Raw genomic sequence first — 25,861 nt, forward strand, 5'->3', positions numbered from 1 at the left:
AGATTATGATGTGGATATTCTGTATCATCCGGGCAAGGCTAATGTTGTTGCAGATGCGCTCAGCCGGAAATCTATGGGCAGCTTGGCAGATTTACAGCCAGACAGGAGAGAGATAGCCCGTGATATTCAGCAGTTGGCTAGTCTTGGGGTTCGTCTGGCCGATTCTGGAGATACGCGGATTTCTGTCCGAGGGATTTCTGAATCATCTATTAGGGAAGATATCAAGCGGCATCAATATGAAGATCCAGTTTTAGCTCGGTACAGAGACACAGCCTATGATAAGGAGAAGACTCCGTTCGAGGTTACTCCGGACGGCACTTTACTATACAAGGGCAGGTTATGTGTACCTGATGTTGCAGGCCTTCGGCAGCAGGTTATGAGCGAGGCACATTATGCTCGCTATTCGGTCCATCCTGGGTCTACGAAGATGTACCATGATCTCAGGTGCCTATACTGGTGGGACGGTATCAAACGGGATATCACAGAATTCGTCGCCCAGTGTCCCAATTGTCAGCAGGTCAAAATTGAGCATCAGAAGCCGGGTGGACTGTTGCAGGAGATGGAAATTCCGACGTGGAAATAGGAGATCATTAATATGGACTTCATTACAGGTTTGCCTCGCACTCCACGGAAGTATGATTCCATCTGGGTTATTGTTGATAGGCTGACGAAATCAACCCATTTTCTCCCCGTCAGAACTACTTATTCCGCCGAGGATTATGCCAGGCTTTATATTAAAGAAATAGTGAAGCTTCATGGAGTTCCTATATCGATTATCACTGACAGAGGTGCCCAGTTTACAGCGAACTTCTGGAGATCTTTTCAGGAAGGATTAGGGACTCAGGTGAGCCTGAGCACAGCTTTTCATCCTCAGAGTGACGGACAGGCCGAGCGCACTATGCAGACGCTTGAAGATATGTTGCGGGCCTGTGTTATTGATTTCAGAGGTAGCTGGGAGGATCACTTGCCATTGATTGAATTTGCTTATAATAACAGTTACCATTCCAGCATCCAGATGGCTCCGTACGAGGCTTTGTATGGCAGGAAATACAGGTCACCTATCGGCTGGTTTGATATTGGCGAGACAGAGTTAATTGGCCCAGATATGATCCAGCAGGCCGTTGATAAGGTGAAACTTATCCGAGAGTGACTATTGGCAGCCCAGAGTCGACAGAAATCATACGCTGATAAACGGCATCGTCCTTTGGAATTCCAGGCTGGTGATTGGGTATTTCTGAAGGTATCGCCTATGAAAGGCGTGATGCGGTTCGGCAGAAAGGGTAAGCTCAGTCCGCGTTATATTGGGCCTTATCAGATTGTTAGAAAAATTGGAAATGTCGCCTATGAGTTAAATCTGCCATCTGATTTGGAGGAGGTACATCCGGTATTCCATGTATCCATGCTCCGCAAATGCATTGGTGATCCCTCCAGAATATTTCCTGCGGATGATATTCAGGTGACGGAGCAGTTATCTTATGAGGAGCAGCCCATAGCTATTTTGGACCGCCAGGTAAGAAAGCTCCGGAACAAAGATGTAGCCTCTGTTAAGGTGCTGTGGCGGAACGATAATAGGGAGGAAATGACCTGGGAGGCCGAAGAGGAAATGAAGAAGAAATATCCTCATTTGTTCCCTATGCCCACAGGTAATCTTGAATCCTTGCTTAATTCTATTCCAATAATGACTGTGTGTCATATGTGTTGTCCATAAACATAAACTCCCCCAAAGTATTTTCAGACCCTATAAGGTTAATTTAACATTCGAGGAAGAATGTTCTAAAGGGGGGGAGGATGTTATATCCCGTGTTTTCACACGTTTGGAAAAATTTGAAATATCTTGGATTTTTGAGAAATGAGGTCAAATTTAATTTTTATTTGACATTGGAGTTGTGCATGAAAGAATATTGTTGTGAAAGTGTGGGATAAGGCTAAGGGTAAATTTGGAATTTTGAAAATTAGTTTCGGGAATTACAAAACGTGGACTATAAATCATTGGGCTCAAAAAAAATGAAATGAAATTGACGCCCAAAGTTGAGAGCATGGCCGGCCAACATGGCCATGATCCAAGTCCAATTACTTGGTCATGTGCTTGGTCATGTGACCAAGTCTTCATATTATATTTATTAGAAAATTCAAGAACTTAGAGTGATAAGAAGACAAAGTGAAAACAAGAGAGAAAGAAAGAAGGGTTTCGGGTTTGAGGTGCAAAAATCACCATAAAGAATCTTGCCTTAAAATTTTTTCTCTTGTTGAATTCTTACTAATTCAAGGTCCCTTCTCAACTTGGTGTAGTTGTTTTGGAAGAAAGAGGCCTTGGTTCATCAATTTGATCTCTTATTCAAGTAAAGAAGACTATAGAAAAAGGTAAGAATTCATCCCTTATTCTTGTGTTATGAAGTCTTGTTTGTGTTGTAGTATGTAGAAATGTGTTGATTGTATGGAAAAATGAAAGTTTGCAAAGTGGGTGTGTGTTATTAGTGTATGGCCGTGTGTATGTATAAGTTGTATAGCCATAATGTGTTGAATTTGTGTTATATTCTAGTTGTGATTGTGATTCTTGCAATGTAAATGAAAGTAAAATGATATAAGTTTTTTATGAAATGGAATGTAGAAGTTTATGTCGTTTAGAATGATTTTACGACATTATGAAAATGAAGTTTTTAAGTTGCAAATTATGATGAGTATTGATGAAGTTGGAAGCTAGAAACATATTATGAATATGTTTGTTAAAGATTAGAAGTTTTGAGTGAATTATGACTTTGGCGGAAAGTTGTATATTATGTATATCGTGTGTATAATTTGAGGAAACGATATGAAACGCTTCTAAACTATGTTGTGATGATATAGTTTGATAATGATTGTGAAATCATTGAAATTGGTTTGGAAATTGAAGTTGAAATGAAGGTTGTGGCATTATGTCGGCAAGTAGAACTAGTTGTGCCATATTGCGTTTCTAATGTTCGTTGTTGATGTTGATGTTGTTGTTTGGGTTGTTGTTGATGATTTTGAGCCGAGTTGAATTCTCGGGGATGCTATATGTAGGGGAGGTGCTGCCGAAATTTCGGTAGACATATATGAGTTAAATTGAATTCGTAGCATCTATAACTTACAATTGGTAAATGTGACCATTTGCAGATTTTCGACGAAACGGAGAGTGAGCTTGGATAGGCTTAAAAATCTCAAAAGGTATGTAAAGCTACCCCGATCCTTCTTTTGGCATGCCTAAGTGTATTAGAATCGGATTCGGGCCTCGAAAGACTTTCTGCCCATCGGAATCCGCAATTGAAAATCTCGCTTTTTCCTTCAGTAAGATTGAGCCCTTTTGGTTTGTATTCTTGATAATCATGCAAACTTTACCTAAACTACTTGGAAAGCTATAGAACGTCCGTAGAACCTTTGTAGGTGACCCCATAAGCTTAAAATATGTAATTTGAGCCCACCGCCTTGCTTGTTCCGAGGTGGGCCCGCTATTCCCGGTTTTGCCCTTAATGTACTTAAGCCTTCTTTTCGAATAGTTCTTAAAAGAAACGTTTTGACTACTATTCTAATTACCTAACAAACATTGTTTTAAATATTCCATTGAGTCCAATAAATTGTTTTGACACTCGGAACGATTTCAGAAAGGTTATACTTCTGTAATTCATTATGATATCTGAAACTCGTTTGTTATGTTCCCGTTCGACTTCATTGGATCGGTTTGTCTTTGATATGCCTCATCGAGTTTATTAAAACATTTATGATATTTTAAGTTGCATTAGTCTCTCACTACTCCATTCGTGGATGCCCCAATGTTTCCCACACTGAGCCCGGGCCAGGATATGTTGTCAAGCGTGATCCTTTGCATTGTTCGTCGTGCCTCGATGTGAGGGGGCAGGTATACGCGTACATGGATTTGTGGAGTATGATGTGCCATGTACGCTTGTTCGGATATGATTTGCTATGGCCATCTGATATGACATATTATGTTATGGGGTTATGCCCCTATTCTAATTCTTCTGTCTTGTGGCACCAGCGTCGGGAGGGTGGCCACGTTCTGTTTGCCGAGTCCCTTGGCAGGGGCCGGATTTGATATGAAATATGTTTCTGTACACACTCTGCATGTTTTAAAAATACGTATCTGATACTTTGGATTTTCCGTTTACTTTCTGTATGTTCTGTACCAGTTATGATTTTGTCTCCGTAATTCAGGCTTTACATATTCAGTACATATTTCGTACTGACCCCCTTTCCTCGGGGGCTGCGTTTTCATGCCGCGCAGGTACCGATGACAGGTTTGCTGATCCGCCCGCTTAGGATCTTATTCTGCTATTTTGGAGCGCTCTTTTCTCCAGAGCCCATCTTTTGGTACAGTCTGTCATCACTGTATATGTATATTCTCGTTCATGGGTACGGCGGGGCCCTGTCCCGTCATATGATTCTGTCGGTCTGTTTAGAGGTCTGTGGACGTGGTTGTGGGTTGGGGTCTTTCTGTACAGATGTGTGTATATGTTGTGTTTGGGCGATCCCATTCGCCGCGGCGGCCAGTTCGCATATATTTTAAATGTTGCTTTGTTGGCCCTGTGTGGCCTTTGTTGGTATTTTCTGCGTGCAGGGTATATGGAATAGTCTGTAAAACAAAGGAAACTCTGCCGATTTGTTTTTTCTGGGAATTATCTAAATTTGAAATAAAGCCTTGTCGGCTTCTGCCATATACTAGAATGCGTTTGAGTGCCCAGATCGGGCACTAGTCACGGCCTACGGGGTTGGGTCGTGACAATTTATTTGACGCGACAGGTATGATCTAGGTCCGTTTGAGGACGAACATTATTTTAAGTGGTGGGGAATGTAATAACCCAATTTTTAAATAAGGGTTTATTTGGTAATTTTTGCTAAAAGGAATTAAAAAGAAAATAGAAAAGAAGGAATTTAGTAGGCCAAACCCAAAAAGGAAAAGGAAAAGAAAAAAAAAGACTTTAAAAGTCTGATGGCTAAGCCATCAGACATGAAACACCAAACTGAAAGGAACAAAAAGAAAAGGAAGAGCAAACAGAGGGAAAGAAAAACCAGTAGGAAAAAAAAAAAGGAAAATAGGGGATAAAAATAAGAACTTTCATCCCAAATCATCAAGGTAATGACTCTAATCTTTTATTTAAGTTTATTACATAATTATGGGTGAATCTTTATGGTGAAAACATGGGGATATTTTGAGGAATTGAGAAAGTTTAGCTCTAGGGTTCTTCAATCAAAATCATTGATTTGAAAGGGCAAATAGTGTCGGATTTTAGACTTCTATATATCGTTGGAATCCTCTCGTTAAGGCCTTCCCAAAAACATATGTCTTATCGGGTTTTGAACACATTGACCAGAGGGCATTTTCGTCCTTTAAAATTTGACTTTAACCGTTTAAACCTCTAAAAATATAGAAGTGGTTTACCCTAAGGGTTTTGACCATTCTAAATCCGTTTTTGTGTAGTTTGAGGCAATTCGAAAACTCGAGAACGCATGTTTTGATTTATTGGGAAGTGTGCTTGAATTGTGAATTTGAGGTAAGTGAGACTTTAAGCTTTGGGTACTTGCTTTTTAAAACCCGTTTTAAAAATATGTTTTGTTTGCCTGGTCCATGTGTTGGGGCGAACGTGTGCTTGGTAGAATTGGTGGTCCTTAAGGCCAGCCGCATATACTTTATTTTCAAATACACTAAAACTCTCCTTATAAACTAGTTTGTGATGTGATACAACTGTGAGCCACGATATTGGGGCATTGTGTATGCTTCCCTTAACATTGTGTATGCTTCCTGACATATTTGGCACATTGTGTATGTTGCCGTGGATTCATGGTGTTTATTATTCTTTAATTGTCGTTTATGACAGGTCCTTAGTGTAAATTGTGTTGAGATATATAATATACTTGATAAACAGTGGTTTGGACCTTGATTGCTATTATATAATGATATATTCATGTGCATAATATTTTTGTGCTTGTTATGTGTTTGTATTTTCTAACACTTGTTCCAGGGGTATTTAAAGTGGCGAGTCGAGGATCTTACTGGGTTATATTTATGTATAACTCACTCCTTACCTGCATGTCCTTGCAGATACTATCGTTGAGAACGAGGCTGGTGGTTGAAGATTTCGTGAGTGGATTCTATTGCTGAGGTGAGCCATCGCATTGTTCGTGGAAGCAACCATTTCAGCTTTATCTAGTTTATTTCTAGTTACTTCCTTTATTTTTGGTTTACATGCCCGATATTCAAAGTCATGTAACTCTGTTAGATGCTCCATGGTCTTAGCGTGGGATATGGGCTAGAGATTCTTTTTATCTTATCGTTGGTTGGTTTTCATAAATCGATTATGGATTTGGTTGGCGACTATTTCGTATTTATATCATTAATAACGTTGTTGGACCTGCACTTATTTTCTTTTAGTGCTTTTGTAAATGATTAAGGGTATGATATATGGTTCGCCTAGCGGGTGGTGTTTGCTGGGTGCCAATCACGTCTAGCGGGTATTGTGGGCTGTGACAACATTTATGGTTGAACTAGTGAAGCGCGGATATAAAAAAACATCATCTTATTAATTAAAAAAATATATATGTTCTTGGTAGACATTAATCCAACATTTAACTTTATTTTAAGTCTGTTTCTTCCAAAAAGTGAAATTTGACTATGTAAATGTGTCAAAAGTAGAACTGTGAAATGCATGAAACTCATAGACTTACTAAAATAATGAAGAAGAAAGAAGCAGAGAGGAGGAAATTAAAAAGAAAAGAACAATCTAACCCTAGTTTGTTAACCTCGACACTCTCTTTGAGTGCATTTACCTGAAACAAAAAAATAAGATCAAAATCGAAAATCGTACAACCCATAACTCAATATGAAAAAATTGAAAAGATTAAACTTTCAAACATTACAATCCATATGCACATTGTTGAAAAACTAAGAATGATCAAAGTTTAAAAAAAAATAAAAAAAATTACAACCCCATAAGCATAAAAGTAAAAAATAATAAGAAAAAGTAATGATAATCACTTTGCAATTAATAAACTTAAAAGGGGAAAAAATGAAGGCACATATATCGACGTAGGCTGACATAGAGAGTGACATTCACTACTAAAAAACAGTGAAAATCGATCAACAATTTCAATCGCATGCGGTTGAAAAGACCGAATTTTCGACCTCAAGAGGTTGAAAAGGCCGAATTTTCGACCTCAAGGGTAGGTCTTTAATTGATGGGGTGAAATATTTTTCGACCTCATGTGGTTGAAATTTTTCAACCACACGAGGTCGAAAAAAAACATTCTACCTAAATTAAGAAAATAAGGTCGAAAACTGCATTTTTTATTTAAATATTATTAAAAAATTTCGACTGCATGAGGTCGAAAAAATATTTTTTATTTAAATATTAATTAAAATTTTCGACTGTATGTGGTTAAAAAATCTATTTTTATGTACATATTATTTAACATTTTCGACCACATGTGGTCGAAATAGGAAAGAATATACATTAAAAACATTTTTTTTAGTTTTGACCTCGTGTGGTCGAAATGTAGCAATAATGTTGCCAGATCTCGACCACATGAGGTCGAAATCCCGACCAACATTATAAATTTCGACCACAAGAGGTCGAAATTCAATATGTTTCCTAGAATTTCAACTGCATGTGGTCGAAATCTGGCAACATTGATGATAAATTTCAACTTCATGTAGTCAAAATTTTAATTTCTAGGTGAGATCAAAATTTAGCAACATCTGGGCTGATTTTCGACCTCATGTGGTCGAAAATCTGAAAAAAAAAAATCAGCATTTAGCAAACAACCAAATCAACATTATTCTACAACACATCCAATTCATCAACAATGCGACATAACAACATATTTTACAATCTAATTCATCTTCAAAGTACTTCAAAATATCCTTAAAACTACATTGAAACACTTAAACATCATAAAGTTAAACAATCATAAAGTTAAACAATCATAAACTACATTCTACAATCAAATTCATATACGTATCCAAGAAAACATAGCAAATTTAGAATCCAAAAGTATACGAATCAAAAAAATCAACGTTGGGTGTTAGAGACATGATCTGAATCCTCCCCACTATCCTCATCCATAAGACCATGATCTACGTTCGCTTCTGACCTACGTCGTCTACCTTGGGAAGGTCGGGGGTGGGTGGGCTGTGACCTACGAGCATCTCCGGGACACGAGGGAATCGAAAACACCCCCGAATTGAGTAAGCCATCTATTTGGGCCTGCATACCCAACATCCTTGCCTCCGAGGCACTAAGTGTGCTTGTTAGTTGAGAAACTTTCTGCTTCATTTCTTGGTACTCGTTAGGATCCACTGCCCCTTCAGAAGTAGCAAAGGATCCATTGTCCCTTCAGAAGTAGCACCTACGCCTTGAAGGAACGACGAGAATTGACGGCACGCTCGATTAGGCATCCCATAAACTGTCCCATACCTTGTCGGGAGAGCTATTAGATGCATACAACCTCTTTAACCTTGATATAAAAGGTAAATAATGCATTTCCTTAACAACAACTCTCTTCCCACTGCGAGTCTGCTTAAACCGATCATTACCACAAAACTTACAAGATTCTAGACCGACGTCGTCCTTATAGTGTAACATGCAGCCATTTTCACAACAATCAATTTTGACCGACGAGAGTCCCAACTTGGACACCAATGTATTTTCCTTATAGTAATTATTGGGTATCTCTAGAGTCGGGTCAACTAATTCATGCATGAGGTCAATTACTGAATCCATTTCACCTTCGGAAACATTGTAATCTGCTTTGATACTCAATAATCTAACAGCGATAGACAATTGAGAGTGGGCCGGCTAGCTTGATTTAACTTTTCATAAAAACGTTTGGCCTCTTCATTGGGAGGTTCTTCAACATGGCCATCGGATTCAAATCTGAATGCATGCCATATTTATCCTGAACCATGTCATGCATTCTAGAATTTTAGACATTTCGTTCTACCCCCCTACTACTTTTACCAACTTCAAAGTTCTAAGATCTACCAAAACTGTTGTGCATTTCTCCATGACTAGTCCACATTGTATAATTACTTTTAAAGCCTTTTTCGTACAGATGAAGCCTAACAATCTCTGGGGTCTTTTAATTCATACATTGACATTTAACACAAGGACACCTAACCACACCATATCTTGTAAAATCATCAAGTGTCTTTGTGTATTCAACAAAAGCATTGACATCGGTTGTAAATTCATCCCTCATCCCTAATGGATCATCATAAGCTATATTGTACATCCAACTACGAGATTCCATCTACACAAATAACACAAAGATTGAACTTGTTAAGCCATACTTAGTTTATATGTTATTAGTAAAAGACTCACCAACCATAATTACCATAATTCTCAAAAGGACGTCAAATGATTTCTAGCATTTTTGTACATATTGACTATCATCCTTTATCTTGACCAATAGAAGCAATTTCACAAAGCTAGGGATTAAACACAAATGCAATCTTTCAATTTCAACAACATTCAATTTTACTAAGTGAAAATAAATGTTTATATGGATGTGGTGCATTAACTATAAAAATAAACTCAACATATATTATAAAGGGAAAAGGGTAAAAAATGTCCCTCTACTTTGGAAAGAGGGCTAAAAATATCCTCCGTTACAAATTTGGGTCAAAAATACCCCTCCTGTCATTAAAGTTTTCAAACATACCCCTATCTTTACGGAAATCCCCAAATCTCTCAAAATAACCCGTTTTCATTTTTAAACCTGCTCCATTTAAACCCGACCCAACTACATAAAAAACCCATATGCGACCAACTTGTTCCCCAGTCCTACATCTGGAGCCACTTGGCATGGCAGTAGGTAACCCATATGCGCTTTTTTTTAGTTGGGTCTGATTTAAATGGAGCGGGTTTAAAAATGAAATCGGGTTATGTTGGGTTTTTTCATTAAGACATAGGTATATTTAAAAACTTTAATGACGAGAGGGGTATTTTTTACCCAAATTTGTAATGGAGGATATTTTTAGCCTTTTTCCCAAAGTAGAGGGACATTTTTAACCCTTTTCCCTATTGTAATTCTTTGAAGACTTGGATGCTTAGTCGAAGTTGCAGTACGCACCATCACTATCAAACTATACCAAAAAAATCAATATAAATACAACCTAAACTTCCTGAATGAAAATATCACTCAAATAACACAACACAAACAACAATAGTCTCTTCATTACAACACTTTTTACTACTTATTCCCTCAGTATATCCGCTCAAAATGTCTCTTAACAAAATTTTAACCAATGGCACTCACAACACCAACAACCATTTGCCCAAAATTATAATCCTAGTCCGTCATGGCGAGTGTTCAACAAATCTCGACATCAATGTTTATGGAACAACACCAAATTACAAGATTGAGCTGACCGAAAAAGGAATTGAGCAGGCTAAGCAAAGTGGAACCAAAATCAAGAACCCGAAGCTTTAATTTCAACAACATTCAATTTCAATTTACACTTAGTAAAATTTTAACAAATAGCTACAAATGCAATCTTTAACAATAAATATAAGTACTCTAGTAATTAAACTACAAATGCAATCTTTAACAATAAATATAAGTAATCTAGTAATTAAACTACAATTACAAAGTAATGTAACTAATAATGATAGAAATGAGATTGAAAAAAAATGGCAAAAAAATTACTTACTTTTAGTGGCGGCGGACAGCAGTGGCGGCGACGGAGGACATGCAGTGGTGGGGATGGGGCGTCGGCGACGTTTAAGGGTATGATGGGGATGGGAGCTAGTTTTGGTATATTAGGTTTTAGAAGAGTAAAGGCACGATATGATTATGTGGGAGTATAATTAAATTTTTTAGTTAATATTTTCGATCGCATGTGGTCTAAATACAACAACAACAATCCAGTGAAATCCCACACCGTGCGGTCTAAATATGTTTTTGTTTTTAAATTTAATTAATTATTTTTATATTTATATAATTTAATTTTTTATAAAATGATTTTCTTTCATTTATTATTTGTACAAAAACAATTTTCGACCTCATGAGGTCGAAATTCAAAAAAAAAAATTGAATTCTGAAACTTTCAACCTCGTGTGGTCGATTTTTGTTCGACCAAAAAGTGTGGTCGAAATTTCTTGGTCGAAAAATCCTATTTTTTTAGTAGTGATTAAGGCAGTAAAATTATTGCTGCAAAACAGATAAAAATGACTTATTCTAACATTTTAATGATATGCATATTTAGTTGCATCGCTTATATCCGAAAATCCAATATCATCAAACCTTGAAAATATTGGAAAACGATATGTATTAGAATAAGCAAGATCATGCATTTTAATATCTTCCTCTTTGTCATGCCTAGTAATTTTTTTTTTTTGGTTAACGCCACCATAAAGGTGGAGATTTATTCATAATCAAATAAGTTTTGTATAGAATCTGCAAAAATTGTTGCACAAAAAGAAAGAAAACAAAAGGAAGAAAAATGAGCTATACAAGAGGAAATGTAAACTAGACAACTACCAATACTTGACAAAAAATAGGCAGAAATCTATCAACTAATAAAGCTCCATATGTCTTGATTTGTATCCATTTTTCACACCAACAAGTTTCACAGGTGGAATGGATCAAATCTCTTGAAGAACTCTTCAGACAAATATGGATGTAATTGATTCAATCTGCTGAGAATGTCAATATCAGAAGTATCCAGGTTTTGACTTTGATCAGATTTAGCTGGAAACTTGTTTGCAGTAGCTACTGCATGCATGAATATATCCAAACCAAGCTAACCTGCTTTGCATCCCCAAACCAACATAAAAACATCTTTAGTAGAATGAATCAAGAGATTAATACCACACACTAAAGATGATTCTATGATCAGTTTGTTCCCTTCCCTGAAAACTGTATTATGTCTTAGCTGATCTTATTATGAGGTTTGGAACTTGTGCTTTGTCCAGATTAATGAATCTTCTACCTTGAGTTGGAACTTCCTGAAAATGCCTAAATTGAATCACTTCTGTACCTGCAAAATCAAAAACTAAGTTAGCAAAATAATCAGCCAAGCAGTTCCCTTCTCTCAAACCATGCTCTACTTGATCTGCTTGGTCTTTCTTTAAGTGTTGTATCCTCTGAACCACCAAAGATATATTCCAAGGAACCTCCCATATCCCATCCAAGACTTTTTTCATGGTTAATGAATCAGTTTCCAATATTACTGGTAGGAGCTGCTGATCAATACAATATTCTAAACCTTCCTCTATGGCAATTACCTCTGCCAACTTATTTGTAGTGTTTGTTAATCTCTAAGCTTTAGCATATATTAGATCCCCCTCATGATTTCTGATACAAAAAGCTGCTGAACTAGGGCCTGGATCCCCATTGATGCTCCATCTATATTGCATTTGTAGCCTATTCTTGGCTTCTTCCAACTGACTTGCTTGCACACCAATGGCACCTTATGACTTTCCATGAACTATATCATACCTGGCTAGATTTTTGGAAGGTTCTATATCCTTGGATATCTCATCTGAGCTAAGGAATATAAACTCCTTGTTGTTTCATGAATCACCTTACTATATGAGATAGATCCACCATGCCTTAATGTATTTCTTCTCTTCCATATTTGCCACATGATCAATGCTGGAGCTGCTTGGTGTAATGGTTTCAATCTTGTCACACAATTAGCATTCTACCAAACCATAATAGTCTGCTTTTTCTGTACCAATAGAGTTATAATACCTGCTGTGGCTGCAAAGTATTTCCATAGCTTGCTAGCCCATGGGCCTGATATGAATAAATGATCCATTATTTCTTCCTGAACCTGACAATAGCAGCATCTTGACACTATTTATATTCTCATTCCCTTCAACACATCATCTATTGACACTTTTTTAAACCAGATTCTCCATAAGAAAAATGACACCTTATAAGGCACTCCTTTTATCTAGAGTTTCTCATAATAAGAGGAAACTGTTGCTTTTTGTCTGAGAAGCTCCCATGCACTTTTAACAGTAAATTTCCCAAAACTTGTTTCCATCCACCAGGATTTGTCTTTACCATCTGATATCACAATATGACCTAACTCCTGTGTGATGTGCTCCACAATGTCATTTGGAAATAACTCCTGTAGCATATTATAATTCCATTGTCCTTCAGTCATCAATTCTTCAACTTCATTAATAGATTCATCTAATTGATATTGAGATGGTAAATAGTCACTCAAATCCCCTAGCTTAGTCCAATTATCAAACCAGACAGAAGAAGAGCCATTATGTGGTTCCCACCATATTTTATGCTCCATTTCATCCCTTGCTTGTAACATACTTTGTAATACACTAGTGATCAAAACTGATTTTCCAACAAATGATAGTAATTTTCCTTTCCAAGCTTGTAATTTATCCCTGACTTTCTTCAACATATCTTTATAAAACAGCTTTTGTCTCCTTGCATGAAAGATAGGACATCCCAAGTAGGTAAAAGGAAATTCACCCCTATTAAAACCAGATATCTGATGTACATCTTGACTCAACTCATCAGCCACTTTTTCATGCATATAATAAGCACTCTTGTTAGTATTAATTTTCTGTCCTGAACCGTTCTCATAATCTTGCAGAATCCCCATGATCATTTGTAAAGATTCTTTGTCAGCAGAAGCAAAAATTATGGTATCATCAGCACAAGACAGATGATTCAGCTGTGCACTCCACTTTGGCATTACATACCCTTTAAACATGCTATTTTCAAACAATGAGTTCAAGGAAGTAGATAAGACTTCAGCTATCAAGATGAACAAAGCTGGAGATAGGGGATCACCTTGCTTAACTCCTCGTGTAGAATGAAAAAATCCATTTGGTTGACCATTAATTAGTATGGAATACCAATTATTTGCTATCAACCTCCAAATCATGTCTACATACATATCTAAAAATCCTATTCTCCTCGTGAACTGAATAAGAAACTCTGTCATATGCCTTTGCCATGTCTAACTTGATTATCACATTAGCTGGTTTCCCCCTCTTTCTAATATCAGCCACTAACTCTTAAGTAAGTAACACATTCACAATGATGTTTCTCCTTTTTAAGAATCCAGATTGATTAGCAGAGAATAAGGTAGGTAAGACTGATTCTAGTTTATCATGGATCACTCTAGAAATCACCTTGTTGATGAAATTACTGAGACTGATTGGTCTTAAATCAGAAAAAGTGTTGATGAAAGATTTCTTTGGTAGTAAAACCAAGTTTATATGAATGACATATTTAGGAAGAGTCTGACCCTCATAGAAAGCTTTCACTACATTATACACATCTGCTCCAACAATATTCCAACACTTCTGATAAAAGATGCCTGAAAAACCATCAGGTCCACAAGCACTATCACCTGATAATGCAAAAACAACTTTTTTCACTTCTTCCAAGGTTGGCATAGCACTTAGCAAAGAATTCTGCTCCTGAGTCACTTTAGGAGAAATCACATCTAACAATCTACAATCTTGAGAAGTCTCTTCTTCAGTGAATTGACTTTGGTAAAAGTCAATAGCTGCTTCTGCAATTTGATCATCATCTTCTTTCCATTCTCCTTCTGCATTTTGAATTCTTGACAGATGTAATCTTTTTCGTCTGGCCTTCACCAAACTATGAAAGTATCTGGTGTTTCTATCACTTTCTCATTGCCATTGAATGCCAACTTTTTGTCTCCAAAACTCCTCCTCAAAATGCAAATATTTCTTGAACTCAGCCTGAGCCTTTTGAAGTGTTATGTCCCGTATTTTCGTATAACGGGAAATCAAGAAATAAATAAGACTTGTGTGTGTTGAGGAAATAATTTGATTCAAGTTGCTATGCTCATGTTGATTATGAAATCATTGATGTCAAGACCTCGGGGAAGGCCGAGGGTAAATTTGGAATTTTAGAAATTAGTTTCGGGAATTACAAAACGGGACATTTCACGAATTGGGCCAAGTTTGGACAACAAGGAATTGAAGCCCAAGTCCTTGAAGAGGCCGGCCAAGGGGGGCAAGCCCAAGCCCATTTCATTAAGGTCATGTGCTATGCACATGACCTATGAGTGGATATATATCAAGCACACTTGGAATTATCAAGAATTTAATCAAAAATTCAAGAACACAAAGAAAGAGGGGTTTCGGCCACTAGAGAGAAAAAGAAAGAAAAATTTCCAAGCTTGATTGTTGATCCAAAAATCTCAAGTTTTACATAGTTGTGGAGTACTCAAGACGCTCTCCGACGTGATACAAGTAGTTTGGAGAAAGAGCGACGTTTGCGACAAGTCGGAAATTCAAGAAAAAGGTAAGATTTTTATGTTTTAATGTTATGAAATGGATATATATGTGTTAGTGATTGGATTAGTGTGAAGATTGTGGGATGAGGTTGTGTTTGTGCATGGTGTGTGTGTGTAAAAAGGGTGTGTTTGGCCGTGAGTTCCATGTGGTGCAAGCCATAAGAATTTTATCTTGTTTAGTTTGAATAATGTGTTGTTGTGATCTTTATGTCGTAAAGGATCGATTAAAGAATTGAGTTGGTGCTAGAAAATAATTTCGGACGTTATCGGAAAGCGTATACATTTGGTATATTTGTGTATATCATAGTATATTTATGACACTAAAGACCTTAAATAAGATTTATGGTTGATGATAACGAATTTGGAATGAAACGACGCAAGTTAGAACATTCGTCGTAACTTTTGGTGTTTTGAATGAAAATTGGAAAGTAGTGAACTTTGGGGATGTTTGTATGTGGTTTGGAACTTGTATGTAGTGTGTTTGAATAATTGGGAATGAGTGAATGAATGGACTAATGTGGAAATAGATTTGGAATTTTGAAGTTGAATCAAGAATTTGCCAACTTATGTATTAAAGTGAAATTTTGAAGTTAATGTAGTATGATTGTGGGTTGTATCGTTTAATGATGTTTGGGCTGTTGTTGTCGTTGTATTTTGAGCCGAGCTAAGTCTCGGGGGTGTTAGATTTATAGGGGAAGTGCTGCCGAAATTTCGGTAGCCAAATATAGCCCAAAGACTAAAATGTTAATTCTCATGAATAGTAACTGGTAAAAGTGACCATTTGCAGTTTCTGGACGAAACGGGAATTGCGATTTGAGGAGCGTAAGGCGCCAACCAGGTATGTAAAGCCTACCTATCATTATTTTGGCATGTCCTAGACATACTAGGTTAAGATTGGCCCCTCGGGAATAATCCTACTCTTGGAAATCGAAGTTCAAGTTCGAGCACTATTCATTCAGCGCGATTGAACCCTTTTTGTCGCATTTGGTTAAAAGAATGTTTGTACCTCCATAACTTGTGTTGTTGTGTCCGAAACTCTCCGAAACTTTCGTAGATGGCTCTAGGGAGCCTAAGGTCTGTGATTTGCATCCGCCGCCTCAATTTGACTCGAGGTGGGCCCACGAGCCCCGAGGCTCCCCTTATTCGGTTTGTTTGGTTCGTTTGCGTCCGCTATGACCAGTGATCGTTTGTTTATGACTCAATGGTGCGTTTGAAACTTCCTATGCCGTTAGTGAACGTTTTGTACTTTGAATAATGTGAGATTTTCGGAAAATGACCTATAAACAGCTTTTTTCTAAAGATTTGGCAGTTTGGAACTTCGTAACTTTTATACACAAATTTTGTTCAATCTGATTCCTACTCCGAGCCTTCTAGCGTCGGTATATACCTATATGTAAACTATATGTTGAGTCCGGTAAATTATTTTTGATATGCATATGGTTTCTGCACTACTCTGTTCGTGCTGTCTGCTATGAGTTCGTTCGTCGGTACCCGGGCCGACTTTGTGATCGTGCGCGCTATAACATATTCGGGAGTTATGATGTGTTACGGTTTCCGAGGCCTCGCCATAGGGCCGGTTACCGTTTATGGAGTTATGATGTGATATGTCATTTGATATGTTCTGATAATGTGATGTGTGTGTGATATGATGTGTCTGGAGACTGTACGGAGATTTGAAAACTTCTGGAGTTATGATGTGTTGTGGCACCAGCGTCGGGGGGTGACCACGTTCCTAAACCCTATACATGATTTGATTGCATTTGTACGTTCGCCTCCCGCACAGGTTGCTTTGTTTACGTTGGCGGTGTGTTTGTTCTTTCTGACTCCAGCTGTGTTTGTGATTTCTATACCTTCTGCTTTACATACTCAGTACTTCTCCCGTACTGACCCCCGTTTCTTCGGGGGCTGTGTTTCACGCCCGCAGGTACAGAAGCTCGTTTGGGTGGTCCTCCAGTTTAGGCTACTCATTCTGCTGTGTTGGAGAGCTCCCCTTGATTCGGAGCCTACTTTTGGTACATATCTTCTGTTGTATGTGTGTGTTCGGTACGTTTGTGGATGTGTGGGTACGGCGGGGCCCTGTCCCGTCATATGTTCATATGTTCTGTTTTGTTTAGAGGCCTGTAGTCAGATTTGTGGGTCGTGGGTCCGGTGTGTTTGTATGTGAGCCTGTTTTGCGTTCTTAAGCGGCCCGTACGCTACTATGGCCAAGTCGGCCTCTGAGTTTGTATGTGTGTGTGTGCATTTGGGCGACGTATATTCCGCCACCTTTCTGATTTGATTTGACTAATCTGAACGGGCGACCGCTTAAGATAAGTGTTCGATAAATGTTTGTGTCTGGCTTCTGTTGTTCATTTTCAGTTTGGATAACGTATGTTGAGTTTGAACGAGTCTGAATACGACGATCTGGTTGTGAGTTTGTTTGGGGTGCCTAAGTAGGGCACCAGTCGCGGCCCACGGGGTTGGGTCGTGACAAAAGTGGTATCAGAGCGGTTTGTCCTCGGAATGTCTACAGGCCGTGTCTAGTAGAGTCTTGTTTATCGATGTGTTGTGCACCACATCTATAAACAGGAAGCTGCAGGACATCTAGGATGTTGTGTTATCCTTTCTTTGGAATCTTAGATCGTGCGATAGAGCTGTGCTATTAGGGTCATTCTGATCTGACCCGTTGTTGTGTTTGCAGTGATGCCTCCGAAGAAGGCAACGACGGCCCAGAAGGGCAAGGCGAAGGTGGGAGAGACCAGTCAGGCACAACGAGCTACTCGGGCTCGTGTCTATGATTTGCCTGAGGTTGCACCTCATTCTGAGGGGTCTGCTACACCCCCATTAGTACAGCATGGAGCAGGACCTTCAGCAGCTCCAGAGGTCCGTGTACCCGCTCCTGAGACTCCAGCTCCTCAGCCAGGGGCGGAGGATAGGACCCTGAGGGAGGTTGTACAGTTGTTGACCACGATAGTAGCGGGGCAGGCTCGCAGGCGCGGGCGGAGGGACGATGATGATGAGGACAGGCGGGACAGCCTGAGGGTTCGGGAGTTCTTGTTATGTGGCCCTCCAGAGTTTTTATGGTCTAAGCCCGATGAGGACCCCCATGACTTCATTCGGGGGATGCGGTGTGCATTAGACTTGGTCAGGGCTTCAGGGACCGAGTCGGTTGAGCTAGCTTCGCATAGACTTCGGGATGTTGCCGCGCATTGGTATGAGACTTGGGAGCTATCCCGGGGTGAGGGTGCTCCTCCAGCTATGTGGGATCAGTTTGTGACTGCTTTCACCCGCCACTTTCTGCCCCCAGAGTTACGACGGGAGCGAGCTGATCGGTTTTTACATCTGCAGCAGAGGGGTCGAAGTGTTCGTGAATATAATTTGGAGTTTGATTCCCTGGCCCGGTATGCCCCTGCCGTGGTGGCGGATATGACAGATCGGATGCATAGATATGTTATGGGGTTGGATCGTTACCTGATTGACGGCTGTATGGCGGTGTCATTGCAGACGGATATGGATATTGCCCGTCTACAGGCCTACGCCCAGGGGATGGAGAACCGGCAACGAGCAGATCGGCCCAGCAGAGAGTATGATGGGAGACGGCCCAAGAGGGCCAGATCAGCGGGGCATTTTGGAGATTCTCGGGGCGGGCAGCCTCAGTATCAGTCCAGTGGGTACTTTCCTCCGTCAGGCCGGGACACACAGTCTGTTAGCAAGAGATTTGATGGCGCAGGACCGTCCAGGGCAGACCAGAGTTCCAGAGCCCCAGGTCCTCAGGCGAGCAGGGGTCCCAGTCAGACTAGGCCACCTATGCCCCCGTGTTCGTATTGTGGAAGATCGCACCCAGGTGAGTGCTTCAGGGCCACAGGGGCCTGTTTTGCTTGCGGCCGCCAGGGCCATATCATGCGGGATTGTCCGTGGGCAGGCGGTTCCGGTAGCGCAGCACCGCCGATGAGATCCGTTGCTGGTTCGTCATCTACCCCTTCGGCCATGCGCTCTACGGGGCGAGGTATGCCAGCACCGGCGGGCCGCGGTAGAGGCCGTGGCGGGGGTTCAGATTCTAGCGGTCCCTCGAACCGCATTTATGCTTTGACTGGTCGGCGGGACCCAGAGGCATTCCCAGATGCAGACCCAGGTATATTACTAACCTTTTTCTGAATGAATATGCACAATGATAGGACTGTACCTCAGTATTATGCGATATTCTCTTTTTGTGTGCCAGTAAAAGTAGGGTAAGAATCCGAATTAATGAAAATATCCGAGGCAGTTATCTGTGCATGTGGGAGGGAAAATATATGGAATTTGGAAGGCTAGAACGATAAACCACGCAGCCAGAAAAGCAAACGACCTCTTTGGGTCAGAATGGGACCCGCTACGAAAGATTTCCAAAAAATTTGCTAAGACCCCGTTTGGCCTAAAATTACGTGACAAAGGTCGTGCGGGGCAATTGACGAAATTATATCAGCCCTAACGCGTCAAAATACGTAAAAGTTTCGGGGTTAAGCGTGCTCAAGCCAGAGCAATTCTGGGATGGGTGACCCCCTGGGAAGTGATGCAAAGTTTTTCATGAGTGAGAGTATGATTAAAATAAATGGAAATTTGGGGTAACCAAAAGGTAAATAGAATGTGTGTGGAATAATTAGCGCCCTTTCGGGAGTCACGCGGAACGAGGCGGACTAAACGGGCAAAAAGAAAAAGGGTATAACACTGCTTGGGGAATTGAATGAACTTGAATAACAGCCAGAGATATTCGCCAGTAAGGTCCGAATAAGTGTGTGTATGTGTAGGTGTATGTGTATGTGTGTGTATGATTCTCATTTGCTGCCTATGAGGGCTAAGAGCCGAGCCCCGGAAACTAATGTTGTGATAAACAAAGGATAAGCAGTGTGAGTAATTGGAATTTTTGAAGGAGTCGATACGTAAGACGCAAGGTAAATTGTGTGACGACTGGATGAGTGAGTTTGCAAATAAAAAGGAAATTCCCATGAATTATTGGAGCCTTAATATGAATGATTTGATCCTAAAGTGACAATCTACCTCTGGTGCTTCTGCACTTCCAATTCCGATGAGGCTCTACCTAGTACGCCTCTGTAATTCTGAGTTCGACTATGTTCCCGTCCGATGAACCTTTTGTGCGTTTGATTCCGAATCCGTTTCTGTCTGGCACACCTCTGTATGTCTGACTCTGGATATAAATCCGTCTGATATACTTCTGTGCGTTTGATTTTGACCGCGCGTGTGTTTGATACCTTTTGGTCTGTCTGATCACGGTTCGGTATGAAACTATTCTGTATATTTGCTTCTGATTTCGGATTTGTTCGATATAATTCCGTACGTCTGGCTTTGATCGTGAATCTGTTTAGTATATCTTCGTGTGTCTGATTCTGCTTACAAATTCGTCTGATACGCCTTTGTACGTCTGACTCAGATCTCAGATGTGTCTGATATGCTTCTGTACCTTTGATGTTGACTACGAATCCGTCCGCCATAGTTGAGTATGTCTGCCTCCGATTATGAATCCGTCCGGTTTTAGTTCTGAATCTGTTTGGTATGAAGTGTCTGATATGAAGTAAAGTGAGATTACGACTATGTGGTAAGGAAACTCAGGAGTGTGAAAAGAAGATGATATTGACGATGACGTCTGGAAAGCGTTCGTCTGTTACAAGAATATGGCGTATGGTTCGGTGATTACGTAGAATATGAGAAAATGTATTATGAAGGCATTTGGATCGGTGATGCGAAAAATCTACCCTAGTATTGGTAAAGAAGCCATGTCGGAGAAATCAATAAAGGACAACTATCAAGAGAACCCTCCCGGAGTAGTACGACACCCATGAGTTCGATTCAACATTCGAGGACGAATGTTCTTAAGGGGGGGAGAATGTTATGTCCCGTATTTTCGTATAACGGGAAATCAAGAAATAAATAAGACTTGTGTGTGTTGAGGAAATAATTTGATTCAAGTTGCTATGCTCATGTTGATTATGAAATCATTGATGTCAAGACCTCGGGGAAGGCCGAGGGTAAATTTGGAATTTTAGAAATTAGTTTCGGGAATTACAAAACGGGACATTTCACGAATTGGGCCAAGTTTGGACAACAAGGAATTGAAGCCCAAGTCCTTGAAGAGGCCGGCCAAGGGGGGCAAGCCCAAGCCCATTTCATTAAGGTCATGTGCTATGCACATGACCTATGAGTGGATATATATCAAGCACACTTGGAATTATCAAGAATTTAATCAAAAATTCAAGAACACAAAGAAAGAGGGGTTTCGGCCACTAGAGAGAAAAAGAAAGAAAAATTTCCAAGCTTGATTGTTGATCCAAAAATCTCAAGTTTTACATAGTTGTGGAGTACTCAAGACGCTCTCCGACGTGATACAAGTAGTTTGGAGAAAGAGCGACGTTTGCGACAAGTCGGAAATTCAAGAAAAAGGTAAGATTTTTATGTTTTAATGTTATGAAATGGATATATATGTGTTAGTGATTGGATTAGTGTGAAGATTGTGGGATGAGGCTGTGTTTGTGCATGGTGTGTGTGTGTAAAAAGGGTGTGTTTGGCCGTGAGTTCCATGTGGTGCAAGCCATAAGAATTTTATCTTGTTTAGTTTGAATAATGTGTTGTTGTGATCTTTATGTCGTAAAGGATCGATTAAAGAATTGAGTTGGTGCTAGAAAATAATTTCAGACGTTATCGGAAAGCGTATACATTTGGTATATTTGTGTATATCATAGTATATTTATGACACTAAAGACCTTAAATAAGATTTATGGTTGATGATAACGAATTTGGAATGAAACGACGCAAGTTAGAACATTCGTCGTAACTTTTGGTGTTTTGAATGAAAATTGGAAAGTAGTGAACTTTGGGGATGTTTGTATGTGGTTTGGAACTTGTATGTAGTGTGTTTGAATAATTGGGAATGAGTGAATGAATGGACTAATGTGGAAATAGATTTGGAATTTTGAAGTTGAATCAAGAATTTGCCAACTTATGTATTAAAGTGAAATTTTGAAGTTAATGTAGTATGATTGTGGGTTGTATGGTTTAATGATGTTTGGGCTGTTGTTGTCGTTGTATTTTGAGCCGAGCTAAGTCTCGGGGGTGTTAGATTTATAGGGGAAGTGCTGCCGAAATTTCGGTAGCCAAATATAGCCCAAAGACTAAAATGTTAATTCTCATGAATAGTAACTGGTAAAAGTGACCATTTGCAGTTTCTGGACGAAACGGGAATTGCGATTTGAGGAGCGTAAGGCGCCAACCAGGTATGTAAAGCCTACCTATCATTATTTTGGCATGTCCTAGACATACTAGGTTAAGATTGGCCCCTCGGGAATAATCCTACTCTTGGAAATCGAAGTTCAAGTTCGAGCACTATTCATTCAGCGCGATTGAACCCTTTTTGTCGCATTTGGTTAAAAGAATGTTCGTACCTCCATAACTTGTGTTGTTGTGTCCGAAACTCTCCGAAACTTTCGTAGATGGCTCTAGGGAGCCTAAGGTCTGTGATTTGCGTCCGCCGCCTCAATTTGACTCGAGGTGGGCCCACGAGCCCCGAGGCTCCCCTTATTCGGTTTGTTTGGTTCGTTTGCGTCCGCTATGACCAGTGATCGTTTGTTTATGACTCAATGGTGCGTTTGAAACTTCCTATGCCGTTAGTGAACGTTTTGTACTTTGAATAATGTGAGATTTTCGGAAAATGACCTATAAACAGCTTTTTTCTAAAGATTTGGCAGTTTGGAACTTCGTAACTTTTATACACAAATTTTGTTCAATCTGATTCCTACTCCGAGCCTTCTAGCGTCGGTATATACCTATATGTAAACTATATGTTGAGTCCGGTAAATTATTTTTGATATGCATATGGTTTCTGCACTACTCTGTTCGTGCTGTCTGCTATGAGTTCGTTCGTCGGTACCCGGGCCGACTTTGTGATCGTGCGCGCTATAACATATTCGGGAGTTATGATGTGTTACGGTTTCCGAGGCCTCACCATAGGGCCGGTTACCGTTTATGGAGTTATGATGTGATATGTGATTTGATATGTTCTGATAATGTGATGTGTGTGTGATATGATGTGTCTGGAGACTGTACGGAGATTTGAAAACTTCTGGAGTTATGATGTGTTGTGGCACCAGCGTCGAGGGGTGACCACGTTCCTAAACCCTATACATGATTTGATTGCATTTGTACGTTCGCCTCCCGCACAGGTTGCTTTGTTTACGTTGGCGGTGTGTTTGTTCTTTCTGACTCCAGCTGTGTTTGTGATTTCTATACCTTCTGCTTTACATACTCAGTACTTCTCCCGTACTGGCCCCCGTTTCTTCGGGGGCTGTGTTTCATGCCCGCAGGTACAGAAGCTCGTTTGGGTGGTCCTCCAGTTTAGGCTACTCATTCTGCTGTGTTGGAGAGCTCCCCTTGATTCGGAGCCTACTTTTGGTACATATCTTCTGTTGTATGTGTGTGTTCGGTACGTTTGTGGATGTGTGGGTACGGCGGGGCCCTGTCCCGTCATATGTTCATATGTTCTGTTTTGTTTAGAGGCCTGTAGTCAGATTTGTGGGTCGTGGGTCCGGTGTGTTTGTATGTGAGCCTGTTTTGCGTTCTTAAGCGGCCCGTACGCTACTATGGCCAAGTCGGCCTCTGAGTTTGTATGTGTGTGTGTGCATTTGGGCGACGTATATTCCGCCACCTTTCTGATTTGATTTGACTAATCTGAACGGGCGACCGCTTAAGATAAGTGTTCGATAAATGTTTGTGTCTGGCTTATGTTGTTCATTTTCAGTTTGGATAACGTATGTTGAGTTTGAACGAGTCTGAATACGACGATCTGGTTGTGAGTTTGTTTGGGGTGCCTAAGTAGGGCACCAGTCGCGGCCCACGGGGTTGGGTCGTGACATGAAGTACCATTCTGTTCCCTTCTGAAGAGAATTCCTCAAACAGTTGCTCCTTTATCTTAGCAATATCTTCCCTAATTGTTAACTGTTTGAATAAATCTCCAAATGTTTCCTTGCTCCAATTAGATAAAGCTGATTAACCTTCTTCATTTTCAACTTAAAAGTGACAAAAGGATCACCCAAGTAATCTATTTTCCAGAAATCTTCCACTACTTGCATAAATGAGTCTTGCCCTAACCAGAACTTTAAAAATCTGAAATGCTTATGAAATGGTTGAACCTGTTCACCAGCTAATAACAATAGAGGTGCATGATTTGATCCAGTTCTAGAGAAATGCTCCATGCTCAAAGTTCTAAACCAATCCTGCAGTTGTTAATTGACTAGAATTCTATATAGTCTCTTGAAGATGCAATCTTGACCAACTCTGCCATTACACCAAGTAAAAGGACTACCTCTAAATTCCACTTCATTCAATTCACAGGAAATCATGCAAAAAGCAAAGTCTTCATATTCATTTGGATATACTGGTAAACCTCCAATTTTCTCCTCCTCATTCATAATGACATTAAAGTCTCCACCAATCAACCATGGAAAGGTCATATTACTAGACAAACTGTAAGTGTTATCCCAAAGAAGAAGTCTTTCAGCAGCATCACATTTTGCATAAACCAAGGTTGTGATAATAACTTTACCTCTATCCTGTAATAAAAGCTTAATAATCACATGTTGATCTATGTGTATCAAAACTTCCACATCCACTCCATCTTATACAAAGTACCAAATCTTGCCATTACAGTTACAACCAGCAAAATGCATTTCCGATCTCCTTCTGTATCTCTGAATATTTCTAGAATTTTGGAAAGGTTCCATTAGAGCAATTATAACAAACTTATGATGTCTGTTCAACATTTGAACTCTATGAAAAGCCTTTTGTGTGTTAATAGATCTGATATTCCAAATAAGCATCTTCATCATCAACAATTTGATTTAGCTGCAACATTCCTCTTTGGTAATATCCTTGAAGGTGGAATTTCCTCCAAGTTTTTTGATGCTGCTGTACTCCTTTTTGACATAGTTTTGATAGTTTTAGCCTCTCCACTATTCTTAGCTTTCCTACCTTTCCTTGTATTCCTGCTCTTATCCATTGGAGATATATCAGCCTGTTTTGAGACATTTACTACATGTTGCCCAATATCTGTCTCCTCCATTTTATTCACTTCTGAAGCTGTGACAATTTATTTGCTCAAAACATTTTGATTAGAGGGACTATCCAACTTGTTTAGATCATGAGAAACCAGAAAATGTAATTCCTTGTGTGGTGAAGGTTTCTTTTGTATTAAACCAACATGAAGGTTTTCCTTCACTAACAAGAGATCCTGTGAAACATCAACTTTCTTGCCTAGAATCTCTCCTCTTTTACAAGAAGGATAACAACCAACTGGAAGTTGTGTATCCTCTACAGCTGTAGTATCCACTTGCAATAAGTTTTCAGACTCCAATTTTTCTCCTGAATTTCCAATAAGCACTACATTATCAATTACTTCATTCTCTATGCCTTGGTCATCTACTCCATCAACAAACACATCTTCCCCAAGGGCAATCTTATGAATGATATCTGTGCTATCCCCTTTAATATACTCATCTACATTTTTCTCTTTTGCTTCAGTATCAACTATCTGAGAGGTTATATCATTGTTTTCCCTCTGAA

At 39.6% G+C, this 25,861-nt stretch overlaps 1 protein-coding gene across 1 annotated transcript; it reads right to left on the reverse strand.

Moving 5' to 3' along the window:
* Positions 1-14,024: 14,024 nt before the first annotated feature.
* Positions 14,025-25,361, reverse strand: LOC132601548 (uncharacterized). Its single transcript, XM_060314628.1, has 5 exons — positions 25,152-25,361; positions 24,577-24,852; positions 24,295-24,516; positions 24,164-24,238; positions 14,025-14,606 (listed from the first exon to the last, which is right to left on the reverse strand). The coding sequence occupies exons 1-5, from the start codon at positions 25,359-25,361 to the stop codon at positions 14,025-14,027; spliced, it is 1,365 nt and encodes a 454-aa protein (XP_060170611.1).
* Between the last annotated feature and the right edge of the window lie 500 nt (positions 25,362-25,861).

The sequence above is a fragment of the Lycium barbarum genome, chromosome 7 (assembly GCF_019175385.1).
Source record: "Lycium barbarum isolate Lr01 chromosome 7, ASM1917538v2, whole genome shotgun sequence".
In the NCBI taxonomy this organism is placed as follows: Eukaryota; Viridiplantae; Streptophyta; class Magnoliopsida; order Solanales; family Solanaceae; genus Lycium; species Lycium barbarum.

What these genes read in the sequence shown, in the direction of transcription:
- LOC132601548 (XM_060314628.1), bottom strand. Translation starts at nt 25,361, where the DNA reads ATGGAGGAGACAGATATTGGGCAACATGTAGTAAATGTCTCAAAACAG. An exon ending in GGATATTACCAAAGAGGAAT is followed by an intron (nt 24,853 to 25,151) that starts GTTGCAGCTAAA and finishes CTTTTATTACAG; the next exon opens with GATAGAGGTAAAGTTATTAT. An exon ending in CTTCAGAAGGGAACAGAATG is followed by an intron (nt 14,607 to 24,163) that starts GTACTTCATGTC and finishes AGTTTGGTGAAG; the next exon opens with GCCAGACGAAAAAGATTACA.